General features: G+C 36.7%; 2 protein-coding genes across 2 annotated transcripts in view; both read left to right on the top strand.

Annotated features, from left to right (window-relative positions):
• Window positions 1-7,199, top strand: part of LOC150083140 (ATP-binding cassette sub-family C member 12-like) — a 66,914-nt gene extending 59,715 nt beyond the window's left edge. The window contains exons 4-5 of the mRNA XM_090378405.1: window positions 655-802; window positions 7,128-7,199. Of these exons, the coding sequence (XP_090234531.1) occupies window positions 655-802; window positions 7,128-7,199 (220 nt within the window). The remainder of the gene's footprint in view (window positions 1-654; window positions 803-7,127) is intronic.
• A 12,891-nt stretch (window positions 7,200-20,090) lies between these two features.
• LOC150083139 (ATP-binding cassette sub-family C member 5-like) overlaps window positions 20,091-20,540 on the top strand; it is a 278,483-nt gene continuing 278,033 nt past the window's right edge. Inside the window, exon 1 of the mRNA XM_090378404.1 lies at window positions 20,091-20,261. Within this exon, the coding sequence (XP_090234530.1) occupies window positions 20,091-20,261 (171 nt within the window). The remainder of the gene's footprint in view (window positions 20,262-20,540) is intronic.

Below are 20,540 nucleotides of genomic sequence, written 5' to 3'. Positions count from 1 at the left end.
TGCTAGATCATGTCCGTTTTAGAAAGTTCAGCAAACATTTCACAAATTTTTTGAGACTGTGATGTGTTGGCGAATCATCCCCTTCATTCCTCCACTGAGTCACAGCACTCTCACTAGTCTGTGATCTTTGCTTTGCAGCACTAGTCTGGGTCATGATTTCCATTTAAATACAGTTTAATTAACAATGGAATTTAATAAGATTAATAAATATTTTTAATTAATTGATAATACTGTTCTAAGCTAACAGATTCCTAATACAGTGTTTCGTATTACGTTATATAGTTTTACATTATACCTTATGCTATCAGTTTGAGATATATATTGCGCTATTTCTTATCGATTACAATATGGCAGCTATCGGTAAGATACCTGAAATGTTAAGTTAATATATAGTAGTTTAGATGAATAGCTTAATAAACTATATTATCAATTTCACATGGTGTAAGAGTGGTATTAAATATAGTAATAATCTTAATAGAAAACAACCACATAACGTTCTTCCCTAACTACACTTGTTGCTGTGGATCATCAAACATAACATTGTTCCTAAAAAAAAAAATAAAAAGTATGGCCATAAAAGAAATTTCATTGATTTAAATTACTCTTGTTAAAATTTTTTCTTTTAGTAAAAAAAAATAATAATACTTTGTGTAGGTTATCTACATTGTGGAGCCAGTATCCAAAAGAAATAGGACCGAAGAACACCTTTTTACATCATTTATTATTTTATTTTATTAGTACGAGATTTTTCCTATCCTGCTTTCTGTATTTAATTTGTTTAGCATTTGGATTTTTTGGACCGGTAAGTAAAGTTTATTATTTAAGATGTTAACTTTTTACAAATTGATTGCCAGTGTATGATTTATCTATACTGTCTCACACACAGGCAGACATAACGGTGCCACAAAAATCCTGAAAGCCAGTTTCACGATGGCCAAAATCCCTACATGCTGATTGTATTGAAAAAAAAACAAAGTTAAAGTCCATATCTCAGAAACTGTTTGTGATTTGTGATAAAAAATGTTTTTCTTATAATTAAAACAGCCATTAAAAACATTCAAATTTTATTTGAACACATAGAATATGTACATTGCAATTATGCAAACAGTATATGATAAGGTTAATATTTTATGTCATATTAATGAATAAACAACACACTTTATATATATATGCATAAAATAAAATAATATATATAAAGATACATTGTGCGCAATACCGCATCACAGATCTATTTTCGCTATCGTTCACACTGTCATTATTCTCGTTTCTCTCTCTCTCTCTCGAATGTCACCTTCTTGCATTTTTGACAGGGTTCACCACGAAGTATGCATTCAGCCTGGTTATTGACCTTGCTGCTGTTCTTTCTGAAATTCCTCAATGATCCTATATATGCCAATATGTGCTAATCAACTATACCCTCCCATCTTCAATGCCAAAGCTCAACGCTGTTTTGGGTGCATGGAATTCCCAGTTGAATGGAATCGTATATGGACCATAACGTTGGCTCCACCAACATTATGGTCCATATACAATACATATATACGTTATATATATATATATAATTGTCTTCAAACCACACTATCACATCACTAGCTTTCCTGGTAAATGTGGCTTCAGAACATTAAATGCTTGTATCTCACCAGAATGAATAAATGCCAAGGCACACAAATGTTGAAGCAACAAACTAAATTCTTCATCAGTGCCATACTGAGATGCCAGTCCACTTGCTTGAATTTTTTTTCCAAACACACTGTCCCAGTTGGAAAAAACAGATCTTATTAGGGAACTCACCTTTAGAGGCATTTATTGCTGCTGATTCCAGGTCAGTTAATATGGCCTGTAGTCTCAATTCAATTTAATTTTATTCAGCACAGTCAATCATATCTTGAAAGAAATGTTTAGAATTTTCTTCAATCTTATCTGTCATCAACACATAAACTAAGGGACGAATTCAGTTGTTTTCATTACTGATGGGTAGTGGATATTGTATATAATTAATAAAAAGTTGTGGGCACGGTTTTAAATGTACCATCCATAATCCAGTATTGAGCACCTGATAGGTGTTGGATATTTACTTTTGTTGTAAAAAGAATTCTTTCCTCTCCCACTTAAAAATCTTTAACAAGAAACAATTCACCGTTTAACGTGTGGCTTAAAGCATCTGGGATATCAAGATCCTCAAGTGACTGTGGTTTTGATGGTTGTTCTGCTTCTCTTACATATTTTGTTCTCTTGCAAATTTTTTTTTTTTTTTTTTTTGATGGCATGTATGGCAGATTCTCTGGAAGAACTGCTGATATGCTGGTTTGAATAATCTGGCACAGTATATCTTTTGCTTGCTTCACACATTCTTTCATTTGACCAACGGCTTTTTGCCACAGTGGCAGCACTGGCTTGTGGCGTGTGATTATGGCTTACGAAATTTTGAAGATAATGCCCTCCATTCGAATATTTTGTTGTTGCTCTACCTTTGCAACTTTCTGATTTTCTTCTTTCACAACACCAGTAGTATATGTTATTACGATATTTATCTTGCACCAATAAATAACCACATACATTAATTTTATCACTTCCCTTCTGAGACGGAACAATTTCATAAACTTCATCCATATTTGCTGAAGGTGAACTAACACTATTTCTCTGTACAATTGTTCATTGTACTCATTCGAGTCATTAGGCCTATAACACACTCCTACTCTTATTTTTGCTTTCGCAGTGCTTATGTCACACCAAACTGACTCAACAGTGCACTGTTCATCTATATCAACTGGATGCACTTCTTTTGATTTTATGTTTTTCTTAATTAACAGCATAACACCTCCTCCCTTCCTATCCTGTCTATCCTTTCTGTACACATTGTACTCCCCAAATTACAGTTCGGCATTCCTTATATCAGTGTGACACCATGTCTCTGATATCCCAACAATATCCGCCTTTGATGTCTTGACCAACACTTCAAATTCATCAAATTTATTTACTATACTTCTAGCATTTGTATACATGCAAGCATACATACTCCTATTCTTTGTTACCCTAACACATCCCATATACCCACCCGTTCCATGATGACCGCCACCCGTCCCTGAAACCCTCAACACCCACACTCCAGGTCGCTACTTATTCTAATAGAAGTTGTGCAAGAATCACCTTCACCTCTGCCTACGGCTACTGTTAAACTATTAGTCCTTGTATCCCCCCAAGCTATCAGTTTTCCGACCCACCCAACACTGCCTCGATAGCATCAGCAAATATTCTTGCACCCTTTCTATTTAAGTGTATCCCATCCCTGTAGAAGCAGTCTTCTACAGGGATGGGCTAGTAAATCGGAATGTCTTATAATGGGGGATTTCAACTTCCCAGATATCGACTGGAACTTGTGGGTTGCGCACTCACACACTAGTCAGACATTTGTGGATTTATTGGATGATTGTTTTCTGCAGCAGCATGTTCGAGAGGCAACCAGAGAAAGTAATACTCTTGATCTGGTTATCAGCAGTGATCATTCATGTATTAGGAATTTGCAGATAAAAGAACCACTAGGTGGCAGTGATCACAGTGTACTGACATGGGATTTACTTAAAGATTTAATTACCATCAGGGGTAAAGGAAGGGGTTTTTGCTTCCGTAAAGGCGAGTACAGTGGTCTCCGACAGTTCTTAAATTCTGTACAGTGGAATCAACTGATGATGTTAACCAACAGTAAATTCTAAGTGGGAAGCATTCAAGGAATTAATCGTGGATGCTACTAAAAGTTTCATACCTATTAAGAAATATTGTTCAAGGTTTAGGCCTAAATGGTTGTCAAATGAACTAATGAGACTCGTAACAGAGAAGAAATATGCATGGGATGCATACAAATTAACACGTGACACAGAAGCCTATGATAGCTACAAGTTAATCTGTAACCAAGTTACAAAGGAGGTTAGGCAGGCGAAGGCAGATTATGAGAAATCCTTGGCAAAAGATGCTAAGAAAAACAGCAAGGATTTCTTTACTTATATAAACTCTAAAAGGAAGGGGATGAATCTGATTGGTCCACTTGACATCGATGGTTCGACTGTTGATGATCCTGCTCAGATAGCAAACAAACTGAATGAGTATTTTGCATCTACATTCACACGTGAGGAATTATTAAGGTTTGAAAATGGCAGAAGGTTATCAAATTGTAGCAAGATACTTAATGATTTTGTAATAACTGAGAGCAAAGTGGAAGAGAAATTGTTGAAGTTAAACGTAAGAAAAGCACCTGGGGTGGATGGGATCTATCCAGTTATATTAAAGGAGGCGGCAAAGCAACTAAGCAAACCCTTAGCCATAATTATGAGAGCATCCTTGGACTCAGGGGAGGTTCCCACGGACCGGAGATGTGCAAATGTATCCCCAATTCACAAAGGAGGATCGAAGGGTGACACGAATAATTACAGACCAGTTAGTTTAACTTCTGTTCCTGGTAAAATAATGGAGTCGCTGGTTAAAGATGCATTGCAGGATCATCTATACAAGACTGCAGCAATAATTCAGACACAGCATGGGTTTGTTAAGGGAAAGTCTTGTCTGACAAATTTGATAGGATATTATGATGTGGTTACAAAGGAACTGGATGCAAAAAATAATTTTGATATCATATATTTGTATTTCAGGAAAACTTTTGACACTGTTGCGCATGGAAGACTATTGTACAAATTGGAGCAGAATGGTATTAAGGATAAGTTGCTACAATGGATAAAAGGATGGTTAAGTGGGAGAAGACAGAGGGTGGTAATCAATGGGTTCTGCTCTTCTTGGACTAATGTTATTAGTGGAGTCCCACAGGGTTCGGTGTTGGGTCCACTGTTGTTTTGTATATTTATCAATGATATTGATGAAGGTATATCAGGCTTAGTGTCGAAGTTTGCAGATGATACAAAGGTTGGCAGGGTTGTTAATGGCAGTAATGGCAGTGTGCTACTGCAATAGGATCTAGATAATTTGGGCAGATGGGCTAAGAAGTGGCAACTGAAGTTTAACTTTGACAAATGCAAAGTACTGCATATGGGTAGAAGTAACCCCAGAGAAACGTACCAACTGTGTGGTACTACACTTAAGGTGGTAGAAAATGAAAAAGACCTGGGAGTAATTGTGCAGGCAGATATGAAGTTTTCTGAGCAATGCAGACAGGCTGCCAGGGCAGGTCATGGGGTTTTGTCAATGATATATAGGAATTTTGCTAGCAGGGAAAAGGAGGTGATTATCCCTCTGTATAAGGCAATGCTCAGGCCATGCCTTGAGTACTGCGTACAGGTCTGGAGGCCTCATTTTAGGAAGGATGTAGATTTACTTGAGCGTGTACAGAGAAGGGCAACAAGATTGGTGAGGGGAATGAAGGGATTCTCTTACCAAGAGAGGCTTAAGTTCTGCAAATTGCAGTGGCTGGAAACTAGGCACCTGCGTGGTGATCTGATTGAGGTGTATAATGCCTTGAATGGGTTCAGCACGCTGAATTCTGATGGGATCCTTCCACTTGTTCAGATTACGAACCTAAGGGGGCATAAATTCAAATTAAGAAAAGACAGATGTAGATTAGATGTGCGGAAATTTGTCTTTAGCCAGCGGGTGGTTAATTGCTGGAACAAACTTCCATCTGTCGTTGTGGAAGTTGATAGGTTGAATAAATTTAAGGAGGAACTGGACAAGCATTTGGATGGAATGGTGTGATTTTTTTTTTTTTTTTTTTGGCTGATGCTGCATAAGCTCATACATTTGCTTTCTTGCATCACATGCCACTACTACTACTACTATTTCTCAAATACGCACTCTTATATATGTAGGTCAAAAATCCTGATTACTCAAGGTCCAATTTTTTGTATTTTCATCTAAGTCACTGCCTTAATGACTTAATCCTCATCTGCAATCAATTTACCTAATGATTTTTAACATAGATTAAAATGCTATTGTAGTAACAGCCATACATGCCAGGTAATTTACCTGTGGTAGTTGCAAAACAAGTTAATTCTTAAAAGGAGGACATTGTTAATTCTTCAAATGAGATTGTGCATTAATTACTGAGCGGTCATGCCTAATGCGCTTGTAAAAGAAATTTGTGAAAGTACAGCTAATAACAAATAACTGTATAATTACAGTTTTAGTTATGCTAATGATATTTACGACAAATGTTACGCAGCTGTTAAAATACATTACTCTAAATTTTCATATTATGAAAGTATTCTTATTTCAAGTTTTTTATCTTTAGCATTTCAATGCTGTACCTTATTGCTCAAACACCCTATACAAATACCAAAATTTGACTTGAAAAATTACCAATTAAATGCAGTATAATAAAGTAAAATTAATTAAGTCATTTTTATTTTCTCCTTGTATTTTAAAACTGTCTGTTTCTGTAACAGAAAACATGATCTTTAAATTGGGAGAGGTATTTGTCATTAAATTTTTTTTTTTTTTTTTTATATTCTTTCTATACAAAATTAATCTAATAAGGTAAATTTTTACTTACTAAAAAAACCAATAAATATATAGAATTATATTCATATATTTTTGCAATATAGTAGATACTGTCGGGATTCTGATTGTTGGGATTTTGGGCCAGACCCGCAAACATATATATGAAATGAAGAGTTGAAGTGAAGCTAAATAATAAAGAATATAGTAAGACTAGCATTGATAAGTGCAAAACAGGCATTACAAATGCCGCGTGTGCATGTGTGTATAAACAACATATTATATAAAAGGAAAAAGAAGAAAATGAAAAAAGAAGGGAGATTTATGAACAAGGGCCATTTGCAGATAAAAAATACCCAATAAATATAATGAATATAAGTGATAAGTAAAGAGAAAGAAATATAGAAAAAATAGTAAAGACAAGTAATAGAGCAAAGAAATACAGAAAAGAGTAAAAAGAATAACGAAATGAAAGAAATCACAATAAAAAAAAATTTAAATATGCATAAATGTATCAATAAAAATAGATAAGCATATTGTCATATATCACAACCCTGGTGCCGTTAATGACACCAGAGTTGTGTGATATACAACTGTGATATACTCTCTTTTTCTGTATTTCTTATCTCTATTAGTGTGTGTGTGTGTACACAAATATAATTTATTTAATGGTTATAATTTATGACCATTAGACAGGTTCTCATGTTAATGTTACTACAAGTAAAAAGCAGAACAAACATGGTGGGATTTTATCTGCTTTCTAGTTGCATTACCACTATAACTCTGGAATAATGATAAAAAAATTCAAAAACCATACCAACCAGTATATAGAAGGTATTTTCTTGGGGTGCACAGTGGTTATAACCACTGACCTCCCCACTGGATGGAAAAAAAGGCCTGGTTTCGAACGCCATCAACGAAACTAGCAACTTTTGTGGGCATTTTTCACTCTGCGTATAAGTAATTTGGTCTCAGACAAGAATAGCATGACTTTTTTCCACTGGCAGCTTGGGTTTTTCATCCAGCAAAACATGCAAACCTTACTAGAGAACATGAGCAATTTATAGACTTAATGTACATGGATAGATGAGGTAATTCTCAGCTTTAATGTTAATGTTATGGTTTATATTTAGGAAGGTGCGGGAAATCAGATTTTTATTTTCATCTAACAATTATTGTGGGCTCATTATTTTCAAGTTCCACCTCACAGCCATAGTTCTGACACTGCAGGGTTAAAGTCATACTTTTTGATCATTCTGAAAAGAGGAGAAAATACAGTATTAAAAATTATATAATAAAATGTGCTATTTACAATTGTGCTGCCTTTTGAATGAAGTAAAGCAGAGTGCAGTAGTTAGTATATGGAAAAAGGCTCTTAAATGATGACAGTTTGTTTATCTAAATGAACTGAAAGATCATGATTGTCAAAATATATTAATTTGGGTGAGGATGTATGAATTTGACTAGAAAAAGAAGATGAACTAGCATTGGCAAATCTAGGAGAAAAATCTTTAGGTGAAGTGGGAAGTGAAGAAGGATAAAATATGGAGGTTAAAGTATACCAGAAGAACTTGCTTCGCTGAGAAGGTCTATTAAAATTGAATTTTCTGATCATTTATTTTATTTACAAACTTCAAAACTAGTATAATTAAATGATGCATCCATACTACATGGATTGTAGAAATGATGTATGTGCAGTACCCATGCATAAACCAATTCCTTCTTACTCTTAGCATTTAGCCAAGAAATATTTTTAGATAGTATAAGGAAGATGAGTTAGTAGGGCAGGTTGGAATGGAGATAACCGTAGAAAAAGGTTAAGGATCCCTGAATTACACAATGAAGCAACATCAGTACTCTTAGTAGATTTGCTAATTCTGACAAAGAATTCAAAAAAACATTTCTACTCTCTAATAGAAATTAAGAACATAATTTTGAAATGGCAATCCAATAGGACTTTTATTAAATAGAACTTTCCCAATTTTTTTTTTTAAAAGACAACTTCAATCAGGATGAACAGATTAAATCTATAGTTATTAATGTTTAGCACAAACGTTATTGCTTAAAACATCTTATCTATTTTCTATTTGATTTGGACTCTTTATATTTTGTTTTGACCAAAAATATTTTCATAAAATTTGATTTTTTTTCTTTTTGCTTACTTTTGTTCTAATAAATTAATATATTTAAATTTAATATATTAATAAATTAATGTATATTACTGGACTGTGAATAAATTTTTTGGTTTAAAGAATTACAACTTTAAAATATTTACATGTAATTACATTCTATAATTCTGATTTTTCACTAATTTGGACAACCCCTTTAATTGGAATCAGTGAGGCTCTGTTATATTTTATTTAGTTTATCATTATTATCTTGCAGGTCCACTACCATTTTTCTTAATTTATACAATTATATTCTAACAAAAGTTTTTTTTATGTATACACCATACACACAGTCAAGTAGATGGATTAACATTGAACACAAACTGAAATCTATATAGTCAGGAGTGCAGAAATCTTGCATATCATTACATTTTGCATTCTTATAATGCCAAATAACAAGAGGTTGTGAATGGCCACAAGAGAAAGGCTTCATTAGAGAAGAGACCATCACCAAGTTATGATCTGAGGTGCCTGTAGGACTGCTTATCTCGACCATGTACTTGAAAAGGTTGTTAATAAGAAAAAGATCAATAGTGTTGTTGTGTGGTTAGGACTGTCAGGTATTCTGATGAATTATGAAAATGAACAATCTGTGCAAGATTGTTAGTAATTGCAAATGCCTCAGCACCTTGACCAGCTGTAGTTGTGAACATGAAAATCACCAATGAAAATTACCTCACTGTTAGGAAAGATGGACTGGAGAAAGTCAAGTTTCAAAGAAAGGAAGTCAAAGAGTTACAAGTGGTTAGTGGAGTTGGGAGAACTATAGAGGCAACAGATGAATTTGACAGAATGGAGTAGGGAGATTTTTAGCCAGAGAACATCAAAAAGAGGAGGTTCCAAATCATTGTCTCTGATGTTCCCCATCAGAGTGGAAATATGCACAAGTATTACCTTTGTAGCAAAAGGAATTGTGTGAATAATTATGTCAACTGAGATGAGCAGTGGTTGAATCAACTGATAATTGGGATTATTTTATAAAAGTAAGTTGGGCTTGCCAGAATTTAAGTAGAAATGGACATAATTGAGATTGGAACTAGGACCACGTATATTTATGAAATGAGGGACGAAGTGTTTGGGAGGTTTAGATCTTTTCGCAGATAAGTTTTTTCTAGTAGTTTGACTATTCATGATGTATTTAGTAGTAAGAAAATGTGGGGAGGACATGTTGTATGAAGTAATGAAATTTTTGGATATGGTGTACATGTGGCAAGAATGTACCTAGCTCCTTGACATAACATGGCCTTGACAATGCTCCCTGCATACACACTAGTCAGATTTCCTCCATTCACTGTTTGGCAGAGTTAGAGGTAGCAAGATTATACATTAGCTGATCTGGTGCTTCCCAGAGAGTTAACAATAGGTTCAGTCTAGTGGACTAACTAGTGCCTTGCCTGTGAACACCATTCTATAGCTGTACCCTCAGATTGTAAGGAAGTTGGATCTTGCCATGATGCCCATCGTAACCTCAAAAGACATCAGTCATACTGCCCGATAGAAGAGGGGGGGCTTGCCGGAGCTTTGTTCTGGGGACTAAACATGGGTTTCACCTTTTCAAGCTTACAGTAAGTAAAGGGGTGGTATTGTACCAGTTGATGAGAGTATTGCCTGGTTACACATAGGGGCAGCATTCCTTTGTGTAGCATGGACACTATACCTCAACCCCCCTGCTTACGTTGGTATTTAGGCGCCTCCATAGCCAGGTGGGAAGGAGCAGCAGCAACAGTGCGTAGCACACGCTTCTTGATTAGACCGGGGTTCGAGCCCGTCACCACCAAATACGGAGGATGCGGAAAGGTCAGGGAATGACCACCGTATATCCCGGAGCAATATGCCTTAGTTGCTAATGCTCCTAAAAAAAAACCAAATAACAATAACGTTGGTATTTTGGGATCTGCACTCAGAGTTACTAACAGTTCCACCATATTGAAAGTGCAAGCAGAGGATTTAGTTGTCTCGGAATGACCGAACTCTGCCAAACTTCAGTCCATCTTGACGCAAGTGTCGCTTCAATCATTTCCATCAGTGTTTTAGACACATTGTTAGCAAGCCCAGCTTGTTATGCTTAAGAGAATGTCTGTGACAGCCTTAAGGACTGACCTCAAGGATGGAAGTGGATATCTGAAAAAATTAATAAAAACCTATTTTTTGCCTAATTTCTTAAATAAAGATAAATCACAAAGAAATTGTAATCTCCTGATAATAAAATAAAATCTTTTTTATGAGCTGGGTTTAAAGCCCTCTAGATTCCTAAATTACCAAATATAACTGGAGAAACAATACATCAGAATCACAACTAAATTAACCAAGTGAAATATTACCCACATTCAAACTTATGTTGCTGGAAGAAACTCGTGCCGGTTTAATATATGACAATGTTGTCAGACAAGGATGAAAAATATACCCTCCCCATTGCTGCCCCCCCCCCTTTTAGGAGCATTAGCAGCTAAGGCCATATTGCTCCGGGGATATGCTGTGGTCATTCCCTGACCTTTCCGCATCCTCCGTATTTGGTGGTCACGGGCTCGAACCTCGGTCTAATCAAGAAGTGTGTGCTATGCTGCTGCTCCTGCCCACCTGGCTATGGAGGTGCTGCCTCGCTGCCCCCCTCATTGCTGACAACCAAAAATTTATATAATGCAGCAAGAAAGGTTAAGGTATTGCATTTACTCAGGCCATATCTCTGAAAATTCTCTCAGTATATAACCAGCAAATTTAAGAATATCCTTAAGCATTCCAAACTTACTTTTAACTTTCTTACATCCAAAAAATAAATAATCCAAATAATGCTACCCCCAAAGTCTTCATAAAAATTTTTATCTAAACCAGATTACCAAAAGTCTGATGAAGAAGGAAGTGATTATCTTACAAATCATAGCCTACCAAAATGTGCAACTTGTGTAATGTTTGCAGATAATTCTGGAACAGGACATGATACAGCCAAGGGAGATAGATGATGCGTGTTCGGTGCAGAGAATGTGAAGAAATTAGGTGGCAACTCGGCATGCATTCTTTTGGGCATTTATGAGAGTTTCAAGAGTAGTTTAGATGCCCTCGAAGGAATTAAAATGGGTGCACATCAAGCTCTCAGTTGCCCATCTCAATGCCAGAGCTCTCACTTGTGCATCACACAACACAGCGTCAATATCCAAAGCAGAATGTGCTGGTTCCATGGGAGGTGGTTATTGTCATTGACTCTATTGTCAGGGAAATATGTTGTGCAAGGATAGATGAAAGAGGACCAGGATATGTCTGCCAAGGGAACAAGTATATGACATTGTAGAGCAGCTATCTTCTTTTAAGGGCACAAAAGGTGATATTATTGTACACGTTGGCTAATAATATTAAGAATAGGAGATCAGAGGATTTCTTTAACAAATGCAGGGCAATGTTTGGAAAAAGTTGCAAGTTACGATTTGAAAGTGTGTGCAATTCTGCCCAGACACGATAGGAGAGAGAGAGTGAGTATACATTGAGAGCCTTTTCAACCAATTCGCCCCTGAAAAGAATGTGCAAAGCTCACAGGGGATTTTTTTTTTACAGTGTGCTCTATGGTTGTTAACAGGAGAGAGAGTTTTTACAGGGATGGGATACACTTAAATAGAAAGGGTGCAAATATATTTGCTAATGCTATTGAGGGGTGGGCACCTCCATAGCCAGGTGGGCAGGAGCAGCAGTGTGTAGCACACGCTTCTTGATTAGACCAGGATTCGAACCCGTGCCCACCAAATACGAAGGATGCAGAAAGGTCAGGGAATGACCACTGCATATCTACCGAGCAATATGGCCTTAGTTGCTAATGCTACTAAAAACCAAATAACAAACAACAACAGCTATTGAGGCAGTGATAGGTGGGTCAGAAAACTGCTAGCTGGGGGTACACAGACTAATAGATTAACTAGAGCCACAGGCAGAGGTGAAAGTGATTCTTTCATTGGGTCTATTGGAAAATGCAGCAGCCAGGAAAGGCAAGGTGTTGGGGGTTTCAGGCTGTACTGTGAGTCATCATGGAAAAAGTAAATACATGGGTTGTGTAAGGGTAAAGAGTAAGAACATGTGCATGTACACTAATGCTAGGAACATTGTAAATAAATTTGATGAATTTGAAGTACTGATTAAGTCATGAAATGCAGAAGTACGGATAGTGGAGATATGGTCACTCCGACATATGCAATGCAGAATTTGAATATGGGGAGTAGAATGTATGCAGGAAGGACGGACAAGACAGGAGTGGTGGAGTTGTTATGCTCTTAGTTTAGAAGCATATTAAATATGAGGCAGTGCATCCAGTTGGCATGGGTGACCAGTGGAAAGTTGAGTCAGTTTTGTGTGATATAAGCACTGTGAAAACAAAATTGAGAGTACGTGTGTGCGTGTGTGTCTGTTATAGGCCTAATGACTCTGATGAGTATACCAAACAGATATATACAAAGAAATAGAGTGGGCCAGTAAATCAGAATGCATTAGAATGGGGGAGTTTAACTTTTCAGATATTGACTGGAATTTTTTGGGGTGGTCACTCATACACCAGCAAGACTTTTGTCAATTTCTTGGATGACTCTTTTTTCTATAGCAGCAACAGACAACAAGAGGAAGCAGTGCTCTTGATCTGGTTATCAGCAGCAATTCTATGTGTATTAAGAATCCTTAGGGAAAAGACCCACTGAGCAAATGTGGAATTTAATTAAACGCATAACTACTGTCAAGGCTAAAAAAAAAAGCTTTTGCTTTCATAAGGGTGACTACAGTGGTTTCAGATAGATTTTAAATTTTATGTAGTGGGACCAACTGATGATGATACCAACAGCAAATTTGAAATGGGAAGCATTCAGGGAAATAATCATAGAAGGTACTAGCTGTTTCATACCAACGAAGAAATTTTGTTCAAATCTTAGACCTAAATTAGATGTCAGATGAATTACTGAGACACATGGCAGAGAAGCATATAATTATCAGGTGATACAGAAGTTTGTGGTATACATAAATTAGTCTGTAATCAAGTCACAAAGGAAGTTAGGCAAGCTAAAGCAGATTATGAGAAGTTTCTGGCACAGAATGTATAGAAAGCAGGATTGACTTCTATGCTTATATTAACATAAGCATAGAAGGAAGGTAAGTAGAAGGAAAGGATTGAATCACATTGTGCCACTTGATTTCAGTTGGTTAACCCTTGACTTGGTCAGGTTGCTGAAAATTTTAATAGGTATTTTGCCCCTACACTCACACATGAAGAATTCTTAAGGGGAGGGGATACCAGAAGTTTATCAGTCTCCAGTGGGGAGCTAAATGACTTTGTGATAATTGAAAGGAAAGTGGAAGAGGAATTGTTGAAGCTAAACATAAAAAAGAAACCTGGAGTTTAGGGATCTATCCAGTCATATTAAGAGAGGCAGCAAAGGAAGTAAGCAAGCCTTTAGCCATAATTATGAGAGAATCCTTGGATTCAGGGGAGATCCCTATGGACTGGGCATGTGCAAATGTTTCCCCAATTCATAAAGAGGGATCAAAGGCGGCAAGTAATTACAGACCTGTTAGCTTAACATCTGTTTCAGAAAAAATAATGGAGTCACTGGTTAAGAAGTAATGCAGAACCATCTGAATAATGAAGGTATGGACAGGAATGCAATTATACTGCAGTCACAGTATGCATTTGTTAAGGGGTAGTCTTGTTTAATTAGTGTGATAGGTTATTATGACACAGTAACCAAGGAACTGGATGCAAAAAATAATTTTGATATCATATACTTGGTTTTTAGGAATGCTTTTGATATTGTTGCACATAACAGACTACTGTACAAATTGGAGAAGTGTTGCATTAAGGGCAAGTTGCTGCTATGAATAAAGGGATGGTTGAGTGAGAGAAGACAGAGTGGTAACCATTGGACAATGCTCTTCTTGGAGTTATTTTATTAGTAGGATCCCCAGTTTTCTGTACTGGTAGCAGATTGGTTAATGGCAGAAATGACTGTATGCTACTGTAACAGGAACTAGGAAAGTTATGCAGATGGGCTGAAAAATGGCAGTTCAAATTTAACTTTGAAAAATGCAAAGTACCACATAGGTAGCAGTAATCCCACATAGCTTATAAACTGTGTGGTACTACACTTAAGGTGATAGAAAATGAAAAAGATCTGGGAGTAATTGTGAAGTCAGATATGAAGTTTTCTGAGCAATGCAGACAGGCTGCCAGGGCAGGTCATGGGGTTTTGTCTATGATATATAGGAATTTTGCTAGCAGGGAAAAGGTGATTGTCCCTCTGTATAAGGTAATGGTCAAGCCATGCCTTGAGTACTGCGTACAGGTCTGGAGGCCTCATTTTAGGAAGGCTGTAGATTTGCTTGAACGTGTAGAGAAGGGCAACCAGATTGGTGAGGGGAATGAAGGGATTCTCTTAACAAGACAGGATTAAATTCTGCAAATTGCAGTGGCTGGAGACTAGGCACCTGCACGTTGATCTGATTGAGGTGTATAAGGCCTTGAATGGGTTGAGCACGCTGAATTCTGATGGGATCCTTCCACTTGTTCAGATTACAAACCTAAGGGGGCATAAATTCAAATTAAGAAAAAACAGATGTAGAATAGATGTGCAGAAATTTGCCTTTAGCCAGCGGGTGGTTAATTGCTGGAACAAACTTCCATCTGTCATTGTGGAAGTTGATAGGTTAAATAAATTTAAGGATAAAGTGGACAGGCATTTGGAGGGATTGGTGTGTTTTTTTTTGTTTTTTTTTTTGGCTGATGCTGCATAAGCTCATACACTTGCTTTCTTGCATCACATGCCACTACTATGACGTTGACCTGCTGGAATGGGTGTAGAGAAAGGCAACCAGATTACTAAAGGGAACAAAAAGGCGCTCAACTAGAATGGTGTCAGTTCTGCAAGTTGCTGCTTTTAGAGACCAGTCACCTGTGGGGTGACTGAATGAGGCATTTAAGGCCTTGAATGGGTAGAGTAAGCTGAATATGAATGGCATTCTTCCTTATGCTGAGACTACTCACATGAGAAGGCATAAATTCAAGATGAGTGAGAATGATTGCAGGATAGATATGTGGAAGTTTGCCTTCAGCCAGGGGGTTGGTTGAGTGCTGAGGCAGGCTTCCATCTGTAGTTGTGGAAGTGGATTTCCAATAGGATTTCCAGTCAATGGAAGTGTTCAAATAAATTCAAGGCAGAACTAGACAAATTTTTTGAAGGTGTTGATACTAGTCTAGTGGTTTTTTTTTTTTTTTGGCTGATGCTGTATAAGGTTGCTTGCTTACATATTTTTTTTTATGAAACCCCTGAACACAAGAGATATAAGAACCTATAGTATTTAGTACCGTGCATGGGTTGGAAGTTGAGAAGGTGAAAGAAGATATTTGTTGACTTTAGACTTGGACTTCTGTAGTTGTAATTTTCAGGTAATTTTCTCTCTCTCTCTCTCTCTCTCTCTCTCTCTCTCTCTCTCTCTCTCTCTCAGTAGAGAAGAGAGAGAGAGAGTAGGAATTATAGAAGCCAGTTCAAAAGAACAATGCCCATGGAAATATCTATAGAAAAGTCACGCAGCAGAAACAGAGCATTTATGAGATAGTGACTTTATTAGAGATGAGTTATTAATTAACCTTACTGCCACCTGTTGTATGGAATCTAGAAGCTTGAGAAAGGTTTTGGGGGCACCGCCCCAAATGTGGGAACAATATTCCACAGTAGGGCAGATTTGCGATTTGTACAGAGTGAACAGCTAGTTGGAAGAAAAGTAATGCCAAGTGCGAAAGAGAAAGCCCACTGTTTTAGATGCAGAGGAAGGGGTATTTGTAATGTGCTTATGCCAAGTTAGATTAGAAGTCAGGGTAATTCTCAGTAGAGATATATGATTTTTCCTGGCAATGAGAGTGTCACCGAAGATATGTACAGGAGCAGAAGAATTCTTTTTGTGAGATATAAGACAGGACTGAGTTTTAGAATTATTGAAATAAACTAAGTTATCTTTGCCTCACTGGTGAATTACCTGTATATCAACATTTAAGGAATTGGTAGTAGATATTCGAAAAGTTGAAGCTGTTTTTGTACAGGGCAAGGTTTTTGTTTTTTTTTTTGAAAACCCCAAACACGAAAGGTATCAAAACCTATAGTACTTAGTACCGTGCATGGGTTGAAGGAGAAGTATCGGGGGGGAGGGGGATGCCGGAAACTTTGCTCTAGAGACTAAACATGGGTTTCACCACTTCAAGCCTCCAATAAGCAAAGTGGTGGTATTTCACCGGTTGATGAAAGTCATCTACCACCTTCTCAAACTGTAAGGTAGAATGCAATGTGCTATCATCAGCAAAACTATGAATAGCATTTCCAGTCAATGGAAGGTCATAAAGGAAGTGGGAGAAAGAACTTAATCTTGAGGGACACCAGCTTTAATGGAAGAGTTAGAAGATAGAGTTGGTATATTGCATATTGGTATCCAGTTTTCTCTTACCCATCGGTCAGAGAGAAAATTGGATACTCAATTACAGAAAACAGTTTGCAAACCATAAGATGAAAGCTTAGTTAGAAAACCTGTATGTCTGAAATGTCAATAGCAACTGCTGAGTTTCACCAAACTTTTCTATTGAATTTGTCCATAGATGGGTAACAAATTCAATTTTCTATTGAATTTGTCCATAGATGGGTAACAAATTCAATTTTCTATTGAATTTGTCCATAGATGGGTAACAGCCAGTTACCCATCACCACTGATGGAATCCATACTGGTGATCACTGTCAGATGGAAGGTTTCCAGGTAGTTTTAGAGTTGGCAGTTAATTGATTTCTCCATTACTTTAGAAAGAGTAGAAGTAAGTGGAATGATAATTGGATGGGAGGGATTTGTCATCCTTTTTAGAAACTGGCTGGATATGAGCAAATTTCCAAGCAGAAGTGAAAACACCTTTGGAATTAGAAAGTGAAAAAAGGTGACACAGAGCAGGAGTAATTCAGGGGCATAGGTTTTGAGAACAAGTGGAGAAATACCATCCATACCTGGAATTTTCTTAGTATCAAGATTGTTCAAAATTCTTCTGACATCCTTTTGACGGAAGACCACAGGAGGCATTAAATGGAGCATACTCAGAATGGTGGTAGGTGGTTCACCAAGATCATCAATACAGTGTATCCTATATATGAGTGTATCCCCAATTCATAAAGGGGGATCAAAAGGTGACATAAGTAATTGCAGACCAGTTAGCTTAACATCTGTTCCAGGAAATAATGGAGTTACTGGTTAAAGAAGTCTGAACAGCAAGTAGTTATACTAAGTCACAGCTTGGATTTATTAAGCGGCAGCCTTGTCTAACCAATGTGATAGGTTGCTATGATGCAGTGACCAAAGAACTGAATGCACAAAAAAATAATTCTTATATTATATACTTGGATTTCAGGAAGACTTTTTTGATACTGTTGTACATAAGACTGCTGTACAAATTGGAGCAGTGTGGCATTAAAGGCAAGTTGTGGCTATTGGCATACCCAGGGTCCTGAGCTGGATATCATCATTCTTCTCTTTCTTGGTGATTCCCTTCTACTTTTGACTCTCTCTCTCTCTCTCTCTCTCAGGGTTACTCGGTAACTTTCTTTTTTTTACTAGTGCAGCATAAGCCTCAGGCTTCCTTGCATCATATGGATATTAATAATAATAATAATAATAAAGGGATGATTGAGTAAGAGAAGACAGAGCATGTTAATCAATGGGAACTGCTCTTCATGGACTAATGGTATTAGGGGAGTCCCCCAGGGTTCAGTGCTGGGTTCCATTGTTGTTTTCAATATATATCAGTGTTGTTGTCGAAGTTTGCAGATGATACAAAGGTTGATAGGGTGGTTAACGACAGTGATCAGGGTGAGCTACAGCAACAACAAGGTCTAGGAAAATTGGGTCAATGGGCTGAGAAATGGCAATTGAAGTTTAACATTGGCAGATGAAGTTTAACATTGGCAGATGCTAGGTACTGCATACAGGTAGCAGTAATCTCAGAGTAACTTATTAACTGTGTGTTACTACATTCAGGGTAGTGGAAAATGAAAAATACTTGGGGGTAATTATACAGTCAGATATGAAATCCTGTGAACAGTGTAGACATGCTTCCAGGACAGCTCGTGGGGGGTTTTATCAATGATGTACAGAAACTTTGCTAGCAGGGATAAGAAGGTAATTATCCCTCTGTATAAGCCATGGTTAGGCAGTATATTGTGTACAGGGCTGAAGGCCTCACTTTAGGAAGGATGTAGAGCTACTGGAAAGGGTGTAGAGAAGGGCAAAGAGATTGGTGAAAGGAATAAAAGGGTGCTCTCACCTAGAAAGGCTTCAGTCCTTCAAATTGTGGTGTCTGGAGACTAGACACTTGTGATTTGATCTGATTGAGGTGTTTATATCCTTGAAGCTTACATCCTTTTGGGTAGTAAATGGATGGCCAGTGCTCAAAACAGAAGGAACTGGAAAGTTGCTGGAGAGGCCTTCATCCTGCAGTGGATTGAAAATGGCTGATGATGATGACATCCTTGAATGAATTGCGTAATCTTCGTGTGAATAGCATTCTTCCTGTTGCCAAGACCACACATATATGAGGGGTCATAAATTTAAGTTGAGGAAGGATCGTTGCAGGATAGAAATGTGGAGGTTTGCCATTTGTCATCAGATGGTTGGTTGTTGGAACAGGAAGCGCAATTACTTTATGGTTGTGGTTGTTTATTGACCATAGTCTTACACAGGACATTAAAAACAAAAATATTTACATTGCCATCTAAAACGAGACATAATTTTTGCATAACAATATTAGAGCATCATTAGGTCCAACCCCAAGCTCTACACTTGGCCAGAAGCCATTAAAGATACACTCCAACTTATTCTACAAAACAAACAAATATCAAACAGTTAATAGTTGTGAGGCATAGTGGTAAGGCTTACATTTTACATGGGTGCTGCCTAAATTTAATGTTTAATAAAAGTTTTAATATTTGAAATGTAATTAGTATGGTACCCAACAGATCACAGTGAAAGATGTTTTATTTTTTCCCACAAATAAAACCAACTTCATTGCATAGGACAAGCACATTTAATGGAAATTTCTATGGAATATATCTCCTGTCTTTAGATTTATTCAGTTTAAAATTAAATTAGAAATGTACAAAATTTGTTTTAAACAGATGCATCTAACATGATATGAAGACAAATAGGACAAAAAGAGAGAATTAAAATTTTCAGTTGAGGAGCTGTACAGTAACAGTTTCCTAATTAAAATTTAAAAAAAAAATAATTATAAATAACAATTTATTGATTAAACAGTTTTTTAAACTTGAGCTACATCTGAAAAGTAATTCCAGTTCATTTTATGTAACAATTCCTGAAAGTCTTGGTGAATAATCTTGCTATTTTAAAGGATATGATAATAATTTGTGGATTTAATTTCCTTTTCAGACCATTTTTCTGAGGTTTTTAATTGAATATCTTCAATCACCTGAATTGGATTATGTAGAAGGCATGAAATGGATGCTTGGATTAATTGTTTGTGAAATAATTAGGGTCATTTGCTTTTCCCTCATGTGGGCAGTCAATATTCGTACTGCAGTTAGAGCTAATTCAGCAGTATTAAATCTTTTATATTGTAAATTAGTTTATATGAAGAGGTGTACCCCTGAAAAACTTGGAGAGGTAATTACATTTTAATTTTCTCTAAAGTTGTTGAATATTTCTATAAATAGATTATAGATTGTGTTATACAGGGTGAGCCACTTTAACAATCCATAATTTGTGAATCTGATAATAAATTTAAGTACTCTCTTATTTAACATATGAATTATGTGTTAGGCTTCTATTATTATTATTTTTATTATTATTATTAGCTATATGGTGCAAGGAAGCCTAACAGCCAAAAAAAAAAAATTCCCAAGTTATCCTGAGAGAGAGAGAGAGAGAGAGAGAGAGAGAGAG

Source organism: Mastigoproctus giganteus, chromosome 7 (assembly GCF_048544385.1).
Source record: "Mastigoproctus giganteus isolate SK-2022 chromosome 7, ASM4854438v1, whole genome shotgun sequence".
NCBI classification, from domain to species: Eukaryota; Metazoa; Arthropoda; class Arachnida; order Uropygi; family Thelyphonidae; genus Mastigoproctus; species Mastigoproctus giganteus.
Note: the sequence above shows the minus strand (reverse complement) of the source record. Positions and strands in the feature narration are given on the sequence as shown.